Source organism: Callospermophilus lateralis, chromosome X (genome assembly GCF_048772815.1).
Source record: "Callospermophilus lateralis isolate mCalLat2 chromosome X, mCalLat2.hap1, whole genome shotgun sequence".
Taxonomy (NCBI): domain Eukaryota; kingdom Metazoa; phylum Chordata; class Mammalia; order Rodentia; family Sciuridae; genus Callospermophilus; species Callospermophilus lateralis.
In genome coordinates, this window is record NC_135325.1 from 97,480,510 (window position 1) to 97,499,731 (window position 19,222).

The 19,222-nt window shown below is 38.5% G+C and overlaps 1 protein-coding gene across 1 annotated transcript; it reads right to left on the reverse strand.

Annotated features, from left to right (window-relative positions):
* Window positions 1-5,922: 5,922 nt before the first annotated feature.
* C1galt1c1 (C1GALT1 specific chaperone 1) lies at window positions 5,923-9,457 on the reverse strand. Its single transcript, XM_077107074.1, has 2 exons — window positions 9,333-9,457; window positions 5,923-6,990 (listed from the first exon to the last, which is right to left on the reverse strand). Exon 2 carries the CDS (start codon window positions 6,983-6,985, stop codon window positions 6,029-6,031), a length of 957 nt encoding a protein of 318 aa, XP_076963189.1. The 5' UTR covers window positions 6,986-6,990; window positions 9,333-9,457; the 3' UTR covers window positions 5,923-6,028.
* Between the last annotated feature and the right edge of the window lie 9,765 nt (window positions 9,458-19,222).

Sequence of the window (19,222 nt, forward strand, 5' to 3'; positions counted from 1 at the left end):
TAGATTATAATTTTCATTTTACAAATGAGGAAACTAAGCCAGGCATGGTGATGCATGCCTGTAACCCCAGAGACTTAGGAGGCTGAGGCAGGTGTATCACAAGTTGAAACCAGCCTCAAAATGAGATGGTACTGGGGATATAGCTCAGTGGTAAACTGTCCCTGGATCCAATTCCCAGTTACAATGAACACACACCAAACAAAAAGAAGAAGAAACAACTAAGGCACAGAGAAGTTAGCTAATAAATAACAGGTTTGGAATCTGACTTAGGTCCACTTGATTGCAAAGCCTGTTTTGCAGAAATCTCTTCTTTTGTATATTATAAAGTGTTAATCTCGACTCACAGTTAAATCTCTATCTTTATGGATTACTGGAGAGATGTGTGAATTGGCAAGCCTCTGTTCCAAAGTGGGAAAAATATGGATAGGATTTGAACGAGATGCGTGGGATGCATGCAGGTCGTGGAATGCACACAGTCTTGTGCTGCCGTGGCAATGTTTTTCTGTTCCCCCTTCAACAACAGGGCATGCTAGAAGAATCTTTAGAAGTTGAACAGTCCTCAGATCTGAACTTTTCCTATTATTCATCTTTGAGCCAGGTGATTTGTAACTTTTTAAAGGTTAAAAGCCTTTGCTTGATCTATAAAACACAAAGGGGAGGGCTAGTTAAGAAGTGGGGTAACGAGTCTATACAATATACAGTGTAATACGCAAGGACAGGACTTGATGTTGCTTTGAAGATAGTTGTGGGGAGGTTAGTGAATAGTAAAATTAATGAAAGGAGCAGTTTTGGTTCAGTTATAATTCAAGGTAAAAAAGTTGAGAGGTCTATATTTTGTTCCAAAGTACAATGATTTAATTTTGAGAAGGAGGAGCCAGTGATTGCACTCTTTCAAGGAGATGGCCTGGGGCCTGCTTAATCAGGTTGCAGTTTCCATTACATTCAAGAAAATCAGAAAAATAAATACAACTTGTAGAAGAAAAATTTGTTTTCTCCCATTCACATTTAACCCTTGGAGGGGGGAGGCGGTTCTCACATTTTTGGAATTGTTTAGAACTGTGGTGTACAACATGGTAGCCACCAGCTATATATGGCTACTGAGCACTTGGAATGTGACTAGTCTGAATTGAGATGTTGTGTAACTGTAAAATACAAACTGGATTTCAAAGAATTAAAAAAAAAAAGAATGTAAACTATTTGCTGATTACATGTTGAAATGGCAATATTTTTAAATATATTTGGCTTAATAAAATATATTTGCTAAGATCATTTTACCTGTCTTTTTACTTTTAAAAAAATTTTAAAGTTATAGAGGGACATAGTATCTTTATTTTGTTTATTTATTTTTAAGTGGTGCTGAGGATCGAACCCAGTGTCTTACATGTGCAAGGTAAGCGCTTTGCCACTGAGCCACAACCATAGCCCCTCTTTTTACTTTTTTAATGTGGTTACTAGGAAACTTAAAATTACATGTGTGGTTCACATGTTCAACATATCAAAGTCTTACATGAAGCCAGAAAGTTTTCCCCTCTCCCCTTCAACTGGTACATGACTGGTGTTCTATTAGAATATTTCCATTAATTCAGTACTTTCGAGTACCTAGGTGAATGTCTCTATCAGTCACTTGCTAGATCAAAGCATTTTAAATATTTTTAAGCCCTCCTACCACTAGCACTTTTGCCCAACTGCCAAAGCAATGGCATAACCAATGTGATTATTATTGCATGGAATTAATGAAAACTACCAAAGAAATGGAAATCATACAGGTTAAAAATGGCATTTATCAGATCTAGGAATTTTAAGGCAAAAGGACCACCGTATTCTAATAAACTATGATCATGCAAAGCTTATACCAAGTGATCACCAGGCCTTGTATTGAACTCATACATATACAAGGAAATTAGTGTATATGCTCCATACTAATAAAGGTATATGTTTTTTGTTTGGTTGATTTTGTTTTTTTTTCTGATATGGGGGTTGAACCCAGGAGCACTTCATTACTAAGCTGCATCTCCAGTACTCCTGTCTTGCTAAATTGCAAATGGCTTTCCTCAAATTTGTGAGCTTTCTTCCTCAGCCTCCTGGGTTGCTGGGATTGCAGGTGTACACCACCACACCCAGCTGGATTTTCCTTTTTTAAAATTATGATGGGGGTGTGGGGGTGTAACCAAATGGAACTATGCTTGCCTATTATGCACAAGGCCCTGGGTTCAATCTGTAGCACCACACACACAAATTATATGAGCCCTAGATAAACACCATTTTTTACTTTCCAAACAAGTCATTTTCCCATCACCCTTTAAATGTTTTATAGCATTTTGTCTTTTTTTTGGGGGGGGGGTGTATTTGGGATTGAATTCAGGGGCACTCGACCAGTGAGCCACATCCCCAGCCCTATTTTGTATTTTATTTAGAGACAGGGTCTAAGTTGCTTAGCACCTCACTTTTGCTGAGGCTGGCTTTGAACCTGTGATCCTCCTGCCTCAGCCTCCCAAGCAACTGGGATTATAGGCCCGGAAGCATTTTATCTTTTTTAAAGAGAGAGAGAGAGAGAGAGAGGATTTTTAAAATATTTATTTATTTATTTATTTAGTTTTCGGCAGACACAACATCTTTGTTTGTATGTGGTGCTGAGGATCGAACCCTGGCCACACGCATGCCAGTCAAGCGTGCTACCACTTGAGCCACATCCCCAGCCCCAGCATTTTATCTTGATGATGTTGGAATTGGTGTGATTATTTTTAAATTTGGGGGAATTCATTCTTTACAGAGAGTTGGTAAATATTTCTGAATTAAAAAAAAAATTATTTTAGTTGTAGATGGACACAATACCTTTGTTCTATTTATGTCGTGCTGAGGATTGAGCCCAGGGCCCCACACATGAAAGATGAGCACTCTGCCTCTGAGTCCCAGCCCCAGCCCCCTGAATTCTTTGTATGCCAAAAGAAAGTGAATTTCTGTAAACATACGCTCTTCACATAATCACTCAGGCATGCACTGAATGCATCTAAGTCTGCTTGTACCAAAAGGAACAGAATGTTACCAACAAATGAAGGGCAAATTAGTGATACATGATCACTAGACTGCTTTCAGACTGTTTCCAACATAGGTGTGTTCTGCTTTGAGAAAATCTAATAAACATGTTTATTTAAATGCATTATAGAAAAATTTGGGCATCATAAATCAGATTTGATACATGGCAACCTTTTTGCTACATCAAATAAAAAAACACTGAGGAGTCTAATCTGTATTTTTCCCCAGATCCAATGTTTTAATTTTAAGAAGGAAGATCCAATAATTGAACTCATTCAAGGAGATGGCCTGGGGCCTACTTAAACTCAAGTCTGCAGTTCCCACTGCATTCAAGACAGGTGAAAAATAATTTTTGGAAGAAACTTCAAGTTTTCTCACCTTCACATCTCACCTACAGGATAGGCGATGTGTCTTTCATTTCTAAAATTGGTTTAGACCTGTGCTGTTCAATGTTTGCCACTAGGCATATGTGAAGTATATTTACATACACAAATTCTATTAAACATCTATTCTTCCCAATTCTCGCCCATTAACAGAGTGGGGTTAGGGTCGGTTTTTGGTTAGTGAATGTATTATTTTTCTGTGTAAACTAACATATATGGAGATCAAATCTGTAACCATGACCTCAGTAGTAGTATTTTCTGTCAGTGATTCAGATTTTATCTACAAGACTTTATATACATGAGTTGAATGAGACAATTTTTTTTTTTTTTTTTTTTTGGTACTAGGGATTGAACTCAGGGGCATTTGACCACTGAACTACATCCCTAGCCCCCTTTTTCTTTTGTATTTTATTTAGAGACGGGGTCTTACTAAGTTGCTTAATGCCTTGCTTTTTGCTTAGGCTGGCTTTGAACTCACCATCCTCCTGCCTCAGCCTCCTGAAGCCACTGGGATTACAGGTGTGTGCCACCATGCCCAGCTGAGACAGCACATTATTTGTGGTAATATCAAAGAATTACATGTACAAAAATACTCATGTTCAAAAATATGATCCTTGATTTGGTTTGAAGAATATATTACCTTACCACTTATTAGCAAGCCAAATAATAAATGCATTCTGACATTTATTATAATAAATTGATATACTTATGTAACTATTTTAACATAGTATTGTTCTAGGGAAGGCAACACAAAAAAATAGGAAATTTTAATGTATTTGTATTGGGAGCAGGGTGTCACATTCAGAGAGATATTGTTTATCATTGTACCCATGCTGAGCATGATTTTGATCAGTAGTAATTCAACTGAACCACATATTATTAGGGTGCTTGATAAAAAAAGTTTTATTATTCAAAATTATTGTTTCATCTTTTTAATTTTTTTTTTAGTGTTTCATCTTAACCAAACGTCCCAGTGAGGAAGATCAGAGTAATTAAAACAAAGGGTTTGACACACTACTATGAGGATCAATAATTTGAAGCCCACAGCCCTCCTGATGAAATTCTCTTTCTAGTTTGCTAAAGCTGTGGGAGACCATTAGCATCATGATGTCTGCTACAAGGAATATTTTTTAATATTTAATTTTTAGTTATAGGTGGACACAATAACTTTATTTTTTTTTAGTTGTAAATGGACATGATACCTTTATTTGTTTTTATTTTTATGTGGTGCTGGGGATCAAACCCAGTGCCTCACACATGCTAGGCAAGCACTCTACCACTGAGCCACAACCCCCACCCACTTTATTTTATTTTTATGTGGTGCTAAGGCTCAAACCCAGTGCCTCACAAAGGCTAGGTGAGCACTCCACCTCTGAGCCACAACCCCAGCCCTATAAGAAATACTGATACCTAAAATGTAATGGTCTCATACCCTATGGGGGCTTATTTCTTTAAATATTTATTTATTTATTTATAGATGTAGATGGATATAACACAATGCCTTTATTTTTATGTGGTGCTGAGAATTGAACCCGGGTCCCACTCTTGCTAGGTGAGTGCTCTACCACTGAGCCACAATCCCAGCCCCTATGGGGGCTTATTGATCTGACTTAATTCAGCATGTGCTGGCCAGATTATTGGACATGTCAGCTCCATGTATTTCACACATTTGTAATGCAGGAACAATTGTATCAGGTACCACTGTGTAAAGATTTTGGGTAGCCTCTGATATTAGGTAAATGGTATGGTAATGCAATGTGGATGCAAGGTTAGGGCCTCCACAGCAAAAACAGTTATGTGTGGTGCAACCACTAAATGAGAAAAATTTCAGAATTTGAGCAAGTACAAAAAAAAAAAAACTAAAAATAAACAAAAAATATGACTCAGTTAAAATGAAACTGTCAGGTGGCCCAAACAAATTCTGCAGACTTCCACAGAACTCATTTGCCTAACAGTAATATATAAATTTTAACTGATTCACTTTTATCTAAGTTTCTACTCAGAGCCTGATTAACTGAAACAACAGTTAAATGGCATTACATTCTTTATAGTCACCTCTCCAATTTCAGTATCTGCATGCCAAAATATAGAGTCACATAGAAACTGTGTATGCTGAGGAATACCACTAAATTTTCTCACAAGGATAGAATGCAACTTTTCTTTAATAGTGGATAGGAACATTTCCTTGGTTGCTTGGTTATGTATTCTGAGAGGGCAAATCCACTGGCACCTGAGGTGGCTTAGAACATAAATCTACATTAGGAGTAAAGGAAATACAGAGCTAAAAGTTTTGCTTTAATCACAAATTCACAACTAGATATTTCACATGAATATATTAGAAAGTTAAAAAGACATATTAAATTTTTCTAACCAATTAGCAAAAATATGTCAAATTTTTAATGTTTAGAATTTATCACATACATATTTACAAATATGTCCTTTATTCGCAAAATTTAAAACATTTTAACACATTTAAATTGTCTTTTAAGGAAAAAATACCACCCTATTTAAAAACATACTGATAAACTTTAATGTCTAATTATACCAGTGCCACCAGATTAAAAAAAAAAAAGTATGTACTGCTGTAGTAACACATGCTCTTTTTCCACTTATCAGTCATTATCAGAACCATTTGGAGGTAAGAAAATCAATGCATCATTGAAAAGATGTCCAAATGCCCTAAGACGGTATACCCCATACATCATCACATGCATCTGATTAGGAGTCAGTCCATTAAAAGTAACAGCCATATCTGAACAACATCCTTCTACTACCTGGTTGGGATGATTAGTCATTGCTTCTTTAATAGAAAGCCCAACAGATTTGGTATTAAATACATCTTTTCCGTCTGCGTCTTCTGCATTTTCTGCAAACACTCCAGCGTATTTCAGGCAGACTGCTAGCTGCTTATCTTCAGATATCTTCCAAATCATTCCTCCCTGTTCAGGACACTTTTCAGGGATATTCAGAAGGCTGTTAAGTCGTTTCATTGATTCTATACTTAAGACAATTCCTCCTTCCACACTCACATATTCAAGGTCTCCAGATTTTATAGTGTGACCTAGATAGAAAGGTTGTGATGGATCCTTTTTTAACAAAAAATACTTTAGGTTTTCAATGATAGCAAATGTAGTGGGGCATGCAAGAAAGAACCAGTGGTATTGGTTGCTATACTTATCAAAGGCATATTTGTAAGCTTTTCTCATCATTAACCACATTTCAGTTGTTTTCATATTAATTGACTCAAATACTTTAACATTTTCAGAACTGAAGAACTCTGCTTTGTCACAGTGTTTGGTCCAAGTGTCCTTCACTGCAGCCCAAAGACTCACATCTTTGGGTTTTACAAGGATGATGCAATATACCCGAAAGCTCTTACTGAGCTCCATGCGTTCATCCTCTGAAATTTTCAAGATATCTTCTTTGTTAGGAGCTTGTAGGTGATGATGCTCATGGTGATGCATTCTATTTCCATGACCAATTCCAATGTGTCCTAGAATAGTGATCAAAGCACAGAAAATGCTTCCGAGCATCACACCCTTCAAAAATGAACTGCTTTCAGAAAGCATTTTTCCTATAAAGAAGAAAAAGACCCTTAAAATACTTAGTCTAGTCATTTGGTTTGGTATTACTTTATTCTGACATTTTGCTCTTAATGTTAAAAAAAATTCCCAAGCTTGAAATCAATTTAGTTGCAGACAGTATTAAGCACTTTCAGAATCTTTAGTTTTCAATGGTATCTGACTTCTATTCAGTATAAAATATAATTCTGCAGAAATTCCTCTATGGAGGATTTGCTGTGGGAAGGTTATTTTTGTACTTTATCTATAAGGATTTAATTAACCAAGCATTAAATCAAGGTATTAGTCCTGGAAACCAATGTTACAGAGGTTATCTGTCCATCATTCTTTAAAGAATTTTGTACCCCAATCTTGCACTATATTATTTAAGTACCTCTGAAGATATAAATGGACTTTTAGATCAATATTTTAGATTGAACAGATAAATCACCTATAATTGGCAAATCACCAATGGCATCTGTGCTAACATTTCCCTTTTCAACCTTTGCTTTGTTTAACTGATGACTAATGTCTTCTGTGTTTTGAGTACATCTAAATCAAGTTTCTTGAGATTGATAGATTTTAATGTGTATTGTTAATGTTTACCCCCCTGTTCCTAAGATTATGGGTTTCCAATAAGTCATTCCAGCCATTTTCTTTCTGAGAAAAAGGAAAAAGTTTGATTGCTTTGCTAGCAAAGGAGAAACAGGAGACTCCTGTCCCAGAGGTTGTGATTCGCCTCATCCCAACTAGTGATGGAATAAAAGCCCCCAATGAAAATGAGCTATCTAGATGAAAAAATGAATAAATATAGGCATAGGGATCATTGATAAACGTTAGTACTTCCTCAAAAGGCGTTTTCTTCTTTGGGGAAGTAAAATGGGAAAAGTCTACACATACATTTCAATTAGAAATTAAAAGAAAACATTAAATACAACTACTGATAAAATTGTATGCACACGTCTATGCTACCAAAGGCTGAAAATTCCCCCAATCTCTTCTCTGTCTCCACAAAAAATACTCAAGTGAGCTATTTAGATTTCCCCCTTGTTTCTCAAAGTTGAAAGGAACTTTAGAAGGTACCTAATGGCATTTTTCTCATTTTACAGATAGGGAAATTGAGGACTACAAGGTTAAGTAACCCAAACTTAAAAAGCTAGTCAGTATTAGTAGACTAGAACTCAGATCTCCTGACCTGTTTAATTCTTTTTTAATTAAGGACTAATAATCTAAACAGTGCTTCTACCATATTATTGAGAATTTAATAAATGAGTTCCTGAATAACCTTGTTTTCCTATAAATTAAAAAATGTGGCATCTAATGACTTTAAAAAATTTTTTTTGTAGATAGACACAATACCTTTTTATTTTATTTATTAATGGGGTGCTCAGGCTCAAACCCAGTTCCCCATGCATGCAAGGTAAGTGCTCTACCACAGAGCCACAACCCCCTCTGATGACGTTTCCCACCCAACAGCACCACACGGCTACAAGGAAACCATTCCCATGGTTTTCTTCTAGGGGAAATGGACTTTGATTGCTATCAGGCCAAGGTGTGGAACAGATTGGTAGATGTAATTCCTGAGTGTGAGGTGGGGAAAGAAGAAGGATGTTGGTTCTCTTGTGTCATTCACAGAACTTGATCAATAAACAATTCCAAGAATTGAGAAGCAACAAAAAACAAGGTCTGCTTAATTAAAGAATTGTCAGATACACTCTAAACTTAATTTATATAGGATTTTGGCATTTTGTATTACACAGTTTTCATTTGGCCAATATATGCTAATTCACATGCCTCTTTGCTTGATTATGGCATACGTGTGTCGGAATTCTTCTTGGTGGGGACCCTACTCCTGGCTGAGAAAATATTAATTAAAACGCAATAAATCTACAAATTTTACAAGATTATTTTCACCAATTATTTCAGGATTTTTTTTTTCCTATTTGGGGAGGCAAAAAAAAAAAAAAAGTAACACTGGGGGCTGCACAGGATAGGCATTTTTTAACATGACAGACGGAAACTTAAAACTGCGCACGGAAACAAGGCAAAAACTATCCAAGTGATAGTTTTAGAAGGTAAAGGTGGGTGAGGTGGATTATGTAAAAGGGAGGAACACAAAATGTAGAAGTGAGGAGTAGGACAGGGTCCCCAAGACCCCATGTTAGTGCCAAGGGAGTGCCACCAAGAAGGTGGCTCTCCATCTCTCTAACTCACTGGTCCTCCCTCAGCACCTGCCCGGGCATCCCGCATAGAGCATGCTGGGAACAAGCTAGGGGCCAGGCCTCCCCCGGAGAAGCGGAGGGGGCAAGCCGCTCCGGGGTGAGTTTGGGGTGGGGAGGTAGACCTTGGCACTCACCCGTGTCTAGAATGGCTTGGGGATAGGAAGGCACGGCTTCCTTTCACGTTCTTGCTACTCAGTCCCGCTCCTAGCTGGGCTGCTCTAGATGCTGGCGGTGTCCTCTCGTTGGTATAGCTAAAGGTGGGGAGATCAAGGAAGCTGACGCTCCGAAGGAGGGGGGCGGGGCAGAAGAACTCTGCGCCAGGCGGAGGGGCCGCCTTCCCACGCAGACGTCGAAAAGGTCGGCGCGCACGCAGCGTGCCTTTTCTCCCCGCCCCTCGACGAGTTCAGAGAAATGCGCAGGGCTGGAGTGACCTGAACGTTCATCAGTACCCAATGAGACGCCCAGAGAAGCGTGAGTGCGTACAACTCGATGACACCTCCCACTTCTTCTCTACCCTGCTGAGAGGCTGCCCCGGCGCCTAAGAGCTTTGCTTCCTGCTGCGCTAGTTTCACTCTTTTAGATGGTTTCTCTAAAGTACCCAGCTTCTTTTACCCTTTTGTCGACCAGAGAGTGCTCCACACTGTATACCCGGGCTCAAATAAAAATGCAGGTCATTAAAATAGTAATCCAATTCTAGAATGAAGATTCACAGTTGTTCTTGGAATGGGGTTTTAAGTCGCTCTGCCTGGAATCCAATCCTGTCGTCCCGTCTTTTGATAACCTGGGAAAGTTACTTCACCTCGTTATGCTTTGGTTTCTTTTGTAAAGTTTGGTTGCTGTATATGTGTGTGTGTTTTCCTAACTTTTTTCAATACTGAGGATGGAGCCCATGGCCTTGCATTGGCTAGGCAAGCACTCTGCCCTTGAGCTAAATCCCCAGCCACTTTCTAGGAATGTTTGGAAAATAACACAAAAGTGTCTATTTTATTTTATTTTTTTATTTTTTATTTTTTTTTAAGAGAGAGTGAGAATTTTCATATTTATTTTTTAGTTATCGGCGGACACAACATCTTTGTATGTGGTGCTGAGAATCGAACCCGGGCGTAGGCGTGCCAGGCGAGCGCGCTACCACTTGAGCCACATCCCCAGCCCCCAAAGTGTCTATTTTATAGAAGATTATGAGATTGTGCACATGATCCCCTTAGCAAAAGTTCAAGTGTAGAGTAAGCATTTATTAAATCCCTAGCACTTAAGCTAGTGCCAGCATGCAGTTGACAGTACATATTTGTAGAGTTAATGTAGGAACTACAGACGAGGAACCAGGCCCACAAATACTAAGGAACTTTTGAAAGGCCACCATTAAAATAACTGCAGAGATGGGACTAGAATCCAGGGCTCCTAATTAAGAGTGCAAACTTCCTTTTTCACTAAATATGTGATCTGTCTTTTAAAATTCACTTTTGTGCTCCACATGGCATGTCTGTAATCCCAGCAACCCATGAGGCTGAGACAGGAGAATCACAAGTTCAAAGCCAACCATTGCAATTTAGGGAGACCCTGTCTCAAAATACAAAATAAAATAAATAAGTTAAGAAAGGGATGTGACTCAGTAGTTAAGTGTCCCTGGGTTCAATCCCTAGTACAAAAAAATTCACTTTACTATATATAACTATATGTGTGTGTGTGTGTGTGTGTGTGTGTATAAATATAAAAGTGCACTGTCATTAGATCACATTCAAATAACACTGAGTGGAGACTTAGGCCGGATTTCCTAAAATCATTCATATATATATATATATATATATATATATATATACAGTGATCCAGTTTAAGTAGACTGAAAGATTCAGGGAACAATAAAACAATGAACAAATAGATTATAAGCAATTACTATCCTGGCAGCACTACCCTAAATTCTGGGGCTATAATGTTAAAATAAATTTCCTGCCTTCATAGAGCTCTCAGTCTGGCAGAGAAGAAAGACATTAAACAATTCATTACAATGGTGGGATGTACACTAAAGGAACACACACAAAAAAAATGAAGTCTAGGACTAGAAAGAAACTTAAGACTACAGAATATCTCCATTGTATACTCTGGTTTCTCTTCAAATTGTAGAAATCTTTTGTCCTATACTGAAAATTTCCATGGAGATGAGAAAATTTTAAACCAAGTTTTGAGGCCTTGTTTCAGCAAGGCAACATTAAAAAGAATATCTCCATTATATTTTGTTAATGTATGTATATTGTTTTATGTCACAGGGATTGAACCCAAGGATGCTTAAACACTGAGCCACATCCCCAGCCCTTTTTATTTTTATTTATTTATTTGAGACAGGGTTTTGTTACCAAAAGTTTGGTCTTTGTCCCTGATGCCAGTCCAATAATGAGGACAGGGTTTTGAGAAAAAAGAAAAAGAAGTTTTATTGCTTTGTAGCAAAGGAGAAGCCCAGAGGACTCCTATCACAGAGGCTGTATTCTGCCCATCAGGGAGAACCAGGGGGCTTTTAAAACAGGTGATGCAAAGACTACATTCTACTTGTTCTCTGTTAGAGTTTTAATTCACTCCTACCTACTCACGCTTCTTCTTAATTTGGTAGTCATTTTGGAGATCTTCAGTGCCATCCCCAAAGTCTTAATTACTTCCTTCCTGTGGTGGGTGTGTCCTCAAGAACAGGTAATTCTGCCTTGGATGGGGAAGAAAAGTGATCCTGTTTTCCCTGAGATTAGGGGAGAGATTAGGGAGGAGGAGGGAAAGAGGAAGGGATATATGTCCTTTAAAAATTAAGTCACAGTGGCAGAGCAGCCAGGGCTATATTCAAAGCCTAAAATGGACTGCTTTTACAGCCAGCCTTGCTAACTTGCTGAGACTGGCTTTGAATCTGGGATCCTCCTGCCTCAGCTTTGTAAACTGCTGGGATTACAGGTGCATGCCACCATGTATGGCCAGGGTATATACTTTGTCTGTGGTGAGGAGAGCTCGCTCTCTCTCTGCTTCCTGGTGTCATGTTCTGAACTGCTTTCCTCCACTACACTCTTCCTCCATGATGTTCTGCCTCACTGGGGCCCAGAGCAATGGAGCCTTATGTCTATGAACCAAAACCTCTGAAACTGTGAGTGCAAAATGTACTTTCTTTTTCTAAAACTCTTCTTGTCAGGTCATTTGGTCAAAGTGATGAAAAAGCTTACTAAAATAGAAAAATATAAAATGTTTTTTTTCTAAAAAAGAGTAACTACCTGAAATGACAGATATATTGATTAGCTTGATTTTGGTAATCATTGCCAAATATGCCTCAGTAAAACTAGAAGAATATAAAATGATTGTTTCTTGGTACCGTGGATTGAATCCAGGCATGTTTAACTGCTTAGCCACATCTCAGCCCTTTTTAATATTTTATTTATAAATTTGCTGAGTTGCTTAGGGTATCATTAAAATGCTGAGGCTGGCTTTGAACTCGAAATCCCCCTGCCTCAGCCTCTCTAGCTGCTGAGATTACAGGGTTCCCTACCATGTTGGGCAAAAAAAAAAAAAAAAAAAAAAAAAGATTATTTTTATACAGGAAGGTAAACCAAACTGGATACAATGGTTCAAAATGCTCAAAAAAACCCATGGAATTTTCAACACCCAAAACTCTGTTAATAAAGGGTTGTCTAATAATAAAGTTTTCTACTTTAAGCAGGGCTTAAATATAATTGGCATTTGAAATGAATTTAGATGATTGATTTATTGTTAGGTGATTGCATTTTTAAAATGATATTCCTTTTTTAGTCTAATTTTAAAAATACATGCAACTAGTGTCTTGCCTAGCATGGTAAGACAGGCCTGGGGTTCAGTCCCAGCACCAGAAACAAACAATACAATACAATTAGTGAGGATTTAGGGAAGACAAGCCCCCTCACCCCTGCTGCTGGGAATATAAATTAGTTCAACCTTAACACAGGGTAATTTGACAATATAAAAATAATACTAACATTTATAAGGAGCTTGCTATTTGCTGAGCACTCTGTGAAGTGATTCATGCTAGTTGACTCACTCAATTTTGCTATTCAGTTTGCATCATTTATAATAATGAAACGCTCAAGACCCCTAACCCAACAATAGAATCCTGGTTAAATGTAGCATGGAACTTCTATACAATAGGATTGAAATTATCTATATTTACTAACATGGAAAGCTCTATAAAATGTAGTAAGTTTTTTACAAAGGTTATAGAAGAGAATATGTAATATATTTTCTTCTGTTGTAATAAAAGTAAAACCCAGGGCCTGATTATGCTAGCTGTACCCGAGCCATTTCTATAACATGAAAAATTATATGAATATATGTCTATGTGAGTATGTTTAGTAGCGCTAGTAATATTGTGAATTTTTGTAGAGAACTCCCTATCTCTTGTAGTTACATATTGAAATGTTTATGGACAAAATTATATGATATCCAGAAAGTGCTTCACAATAATCTGGAAGGGAGGGATGTAGCTGGGGTACAGATGTAATAAGATCGGTTTTGAGTTGATATTGAAATTATAAAAAGTATATGTGGTTTCCTTATACTTTTCTTCTGTTTATGTTTGAAAGTCTTAAAAAAAAAGTTGGGGTTCAATCCCTGGTATGAAGTAAGTAAATAAATATGAAATTCTAAAAAAATAGTGACTACAGCCAGATACAGTTGTGCATGCCTTAATACCAGCTGCTTGGGAGACTGAGGCAGGAGGGCCACAGGTTTGAAGCAAGCCTCAGGAATGTAGTGGGGCCCTAAGCAACTTAGTGAGACCCCATCTCAAAATAAAAAATAAAAAGGGCTGTGGATATGGCTCAGTGGTTAAGTGCCCTTGGGTTCAATCCCTGGTAACAAAAATAAATGGAGAGGGAGGGGGGAGGGGGAGGGGGAGGGTGAGGGGGTTTTAAATAATGCTTGGCAAGTTCCTGACTTTGTAAACGCTTAATATATATTTATTGGAGGGCAAATGGTTTTGCTAAGTTTTTTTCTGGTACTGGGGATTGAACCCAGGAGGCTTTACCAATCAGCTATATCCCCAGCCCTTTTTTATTTTGAGAGAGGGTGTTGCTAAATTGCTGAAGCTGAGATTGGAATTTGTGATCCACCTGCCTCAGCCTCCCAAGTAGCTGGGATTACAGGTGTGTGGCACCATGCTGGGTTTGTTAATTTAAAAAAAGATCTCAGGTGGTAATTGAATAGAAAAACATTTAAAAATGAGATTGCAAACATGAATATGCTTGAAAACACAGATGCAATTCATTTAGAGGCCACAACATGCTCAAAAATAAATAATACTAGCATGCATGAGGTCCTCAGTTAGATCCTCAACAATGCAAAAACACTACTACTAATAATATTAATAAATTTGTTCAGACAATATATTTTGTTTTTTGAAGATAAACCATTGAGAAACTCTAGACAGAAAAGCTACATGTATTACTGTTACTTTATTTAGGTAAACACAAAAGATATTTTTAGCCCTCAAAAAAAAAAAAAAGATTTATGCAGAAAATCATCCACCTTAGATTTTCTTCACTATTTATTATTCCAGTGAATGTTTATGGAAAGTTGTGTTATTTTCCCAAAGGCCTCTGGACAGATTTGAATGCTCGTGTGCAAGTGAATCAACAATTTGATGACCTCTCAGCTAAATAATGCATGCACTTCACAGAAATGTATTACCAAAGCAGTGTTGTCAGTTTTCAATGCAATTTCGCCTTACTTTCTCTGCATATGAAGGCAACCAAATTCAAAAGCAACCCTCCCATACAAGATGCAACTTGGTGTGCTTAGGAAAATGTTTAGTGCATGTTAGTGAAATAAACTGTTTATTTTATGCATAATATTCCATTATGAAGATAATTCAATCATTCTCTTAATAAATATTTCCCATTCTTTTATTAAAACAATAATGCATTTTCCCTTACACATTTAGTCTTACATGCTGGTTCTTTAAATTTTATGGGAAAGATTACTAGAAGTAGGCTTGCTGGTCAAAAAGTGAATACTTTTTTTTTGGTACTGGGAATTGAACTCAGGGGCACTCGGCCACTGAGCCACATCCACAACCCTATTTTGTATTTTATTTAGAGAGAGGGTCTCACTGAGTTGCTTAGTGCCTCATTTTTGCTGAGGCTGGATTTCCTTTGGTACTGTGAGTTACCTCCCCAGCTCCCTTGCTAATTTTTAACTTTTTTACCATTTGTATTTCTTTCTCTGTGAATGGCCTGTTTTTTTCAGGTTGGCAGTTATCTTATAGACTCCCCCATGCTTTTAGGATCTTTAATTGATTTCTGTATTAAGGCTATAGATTTTTGTAATGTGAATAACAAATACATTTTTCTGTAGTGTTTTCCTTTATGTTTGATGTTTAATCACACAGATATTTTAAGTTTTGTAATGTTAAGTTGGTCCATTCTTTCCTTTTGGATTTCTGTTTTTGATGTCTACCTTTAGAAAGTGTTTTGCCACAGAACATATCTATAGAGTTCAGTGGTGGTTAAAGATTTCCTGCCTTAGGTTAGTGCAACCACGTTTTCTCTGAGGTACCCTGTCCCCTGCCCAATCTAGTCAGTGAGTCAAGCATAGTAGCACATGCCTGTAGTCCCAGTGACTTGGGAGGCTGAGGCAGGAAGATCATAAATTGAGGGACCAGTGTCTGCAATTTAGTGAGGCCCTAAGCAACTTAATGAGATCCTGACTCAAAATAAAAAAAATAAATAAATAAAAAGGGATGGGGTTGTGGCTGAGTGGTTAAGCACCCTGGCTTCAATCATCCTTAGTACAAAAAAAAAAATCTAGTCTATGGAGTTCACAACACAAGATGGAATGCTATAAGTGTATATGTGAAGGCAATTTATTAACTTCAAATCTATGTTTGAAACCACAAGATGTGTTACAATTGAATGTTGTCTAACTTCTCTCAAGCCACATAGCATTTTGTTTTTTCATACATTCCACTTAGCATTCCAAGGACAGTTAAATGTTTACCAGAGCTATTCTTTTGTGAAGTAAAATTGGAGACAGGGGTGGTGAGCTGAATTTAGCCAGAGTTTTGAAATGTCATGTTTTCACTGGAATGTTTTCTTTTCTTTCTTTAATTTTTTTATAGTTGTAGATGGACAACATGCCTCTATTTTTTGTTTATTTTTAAACAAATAAACTGGGTGCTAAGGATTGAACTCAGTGCCTCACTTGTGCTAGGCAAGCACTTTGCCACTGAGCTACAGCCCCAGTGTCTGGAGTGTTTTCTTTCTTTCTTTTTTTTTTCTTTTTTTTTTTTTGCGTGGGGGGTGTACTGGGGATTCAACTCAGGGGCACTTGAACACTGAGCCACATCACCAGCCCTATTGTATTTTATTTAGAGAAAGGGTCTCACAGAGTTGCTTAGCACCTCATTGTTGCTGAGGCTGGCTCTGAACTTGTGATGGTTCTGCCTCAGTTTCCAATCTGCTGGGATTATAGGCGTGCACCACTGCATCTGGCAAGTGTTTTCTTATATCCTGCTCTTGAGGCCCATTGGCTGGGTCGCGTGGGCGGAGCCAAAAAAAGTCCCCCAATGAGCAGCTCCATGGTCTGAAAGGGCGGGGAAACACCCCAATGAGCATCACTGCAGAGGAGCCAATCAATTGGCAGCTAGAAGTTTGCTGGGGCCGCTGTGAGCCAATCATCAGCTGGCAGCTGGAAGTTGCTGGGGCCCCTTTCGGCTGTGGCTCTCAACATGGTTGCACATACAGACTTGGTCTTGTGGGATTCTGCTTTGTATCTGGGCCATGTAGAGTAATACAGACATCATTTTTATAAGGAGAAGGGAGGAAGAAGGTAATGTTTACTAAGAAGTAGGTCCTATACTAGGTACTATCCTTCCTTCCTTCCTTCCTTTTTTTTTTTTTTTCCTTTGGTACTGGGAATTGAACCCAAGGATAGTCAACCACTGAGCCACATCCTTAGCCATTTTTATATTTTATTTAGAGACAGGGTCTTGCTAAGTTTCTTAGGGCCTCACTAAATTTCTGAGGCTGGCCTTGAACTTGCGATCCTCCTGCTTCAGCCTCCCAAGCCACTGGGATTACAGGCATGTGCCACCGTGCCCAGCTAGGTGCTGTCCTTTCAACCCTCCCAATTTAACAATGAAGCAGTGAACAAATTCAGATTTCCTTGGACACTAAACAAGCCTAAGTTTTGGGCCTGTCTCCCTTGCATGAACCCTTTTGTGTTCCTGGAAGGGTCCTGAATTGATAGGCTATAAATGTTTGTGAAATTTGTGAAAATAAGTTAGAAATGCAATTAGTTAGCTAGCCCTCACTCTCTATTCTTTTTTCCCCTCTGTCATTTTCCCCCTCAGGTTGAGTAGTTAGAATGATTCTAGTAGAATGAGAACAGGCATTTTGGGGATCCATCTGAAGAGAAATCAAGTTGCAGATAAATTTACTTCTGGTGAATGAAATATATTAGTGTTGTTTGCTGTCAGTGTTGTGTTAGGAACTACATGGACTACCTCCAAGAAAGTTGTGTGGTGCTCAGAGTTGGAGATTTTGAGAAAATTGAGCCACCCCCCCCCCCCCCCCCGTTTTTGCCTCTATTTCCTGCTCCTTAAATCAGTTTCTTTCCCTTTGAATAGCCCTCAGAAAGCTTTTGTTGTGAGGGTCTTGATATTTTAGTTTCCCAGGTGATTGGGGGTTATGGTAGTTTTGGTGATAAGTGAGGGGCCAGGGCCACCTGGTAGGGAATGCAATTATGGCTGGGGGAGGTTTTAACATAACAAGCCCCCATCTGCCAGGTGCTCATCTGTCAGATAAGGCTCCCTGTGGTTTTCTGTCACCATTCATTGTCTAGGTGTCTTTTCCCTGCTCACCCATTGATGGCTGACTAGTAGCAATATTTGAAAGTATTGTTTCTTCTTGATTTTTTTAATGTTTGTGGCATTCATCAGTTTTTAAAATTTATAGTGGACTGGGGATTTAGCTCAGTATTAGAACACTTGCCCAGCATGTCAAGGCCTCTTCTTCAGGTGTCTTGTTATTACCACAAACTTGGTCCTTGTCTCCGATGCCAATCCAATAAGGAGTATACAGTTTGGAGAAGGAGTAAAAAGAAGTTCTATTGCTTTGCAGGCAAAGGAGAAACACAGGGGTCTGGTGTCCCAGAGGCTGTGTTTCTGCCCATCAGGGGAAATAGGGAGCTTTTAAAGAAGTGATTCAAAGACAATATTTATTCTCGATCAGAGTTGTAATTCATTTGTTAATTTGGGCAGAGCAGCAAGGGTTATATTCAAAGCGTAAACTGGACCACTGTTAGACTACCTTCTCACTCTCCCTGCTGAACCTATAGTTAAACTCTGCAGCATGATGGAGATACCCTTTCCTCAATCAGCCCAGGCCTATGGTCCCCTTCTCCCATGCACCCCATACCTGAGTATGTTTTCTACAATTGTCTACTTTTTTTTTTGGTACTAGAGATTGAACCCAGGGTCACTTAACCACTGAGCCACATCCTCAGCCCTTTTTATTTTTTATTTTGAGACAGGGTCTGGCTAAGTTGCTCAGATCCCCCCAAAGTTGCTGAGGCTGGCTTTGAATTTAGGATCCTCCTGTCTCAGCCTTCTGAGTCACTGGGATTAACAGCATGTGTCACTGTGCCTGGCCCCAGCTCTAATTAAAAAAAAAAATAAATTGTTGGTGGACCTTGATTAATTTATTTATATGCAGTGCTGAGAATTGAGCCTAGTGCCTCACACATGCTGGGCAAGTGCTCTACCACTGAGCCACAACCCCAGTCCTTCAGCCCTAATTTTAAAGGCCTCAGGGGTAGTGTACAGAACATGTTGAAACAGAATCCTGTTCCAAGCAATTTGACAATCTCCAGTGTTGGGAAGAATTTGACATAGGCAGTGCCATTTTGAAATGTATACTCCATATTAGAAGAGTCATCTCAAAGTCACTCTGACTCCCTGACCTCAACCCCATTATCATGCAAAGAACCCCTAAACACTCTCATCATCCTCAGAAAGGAAATTGTTTTCTGGTAT

What these genes read in the sequence shown, in the direction of transcription:
- C1galt1c1 (XM_077107074.1), bottom strand. Translation starts at nt 6,985, where the DNA reads ATGCTTTCTGAAAGCAGTTCATTTTTGAAGGGTGTGATGCTCGGAAGC.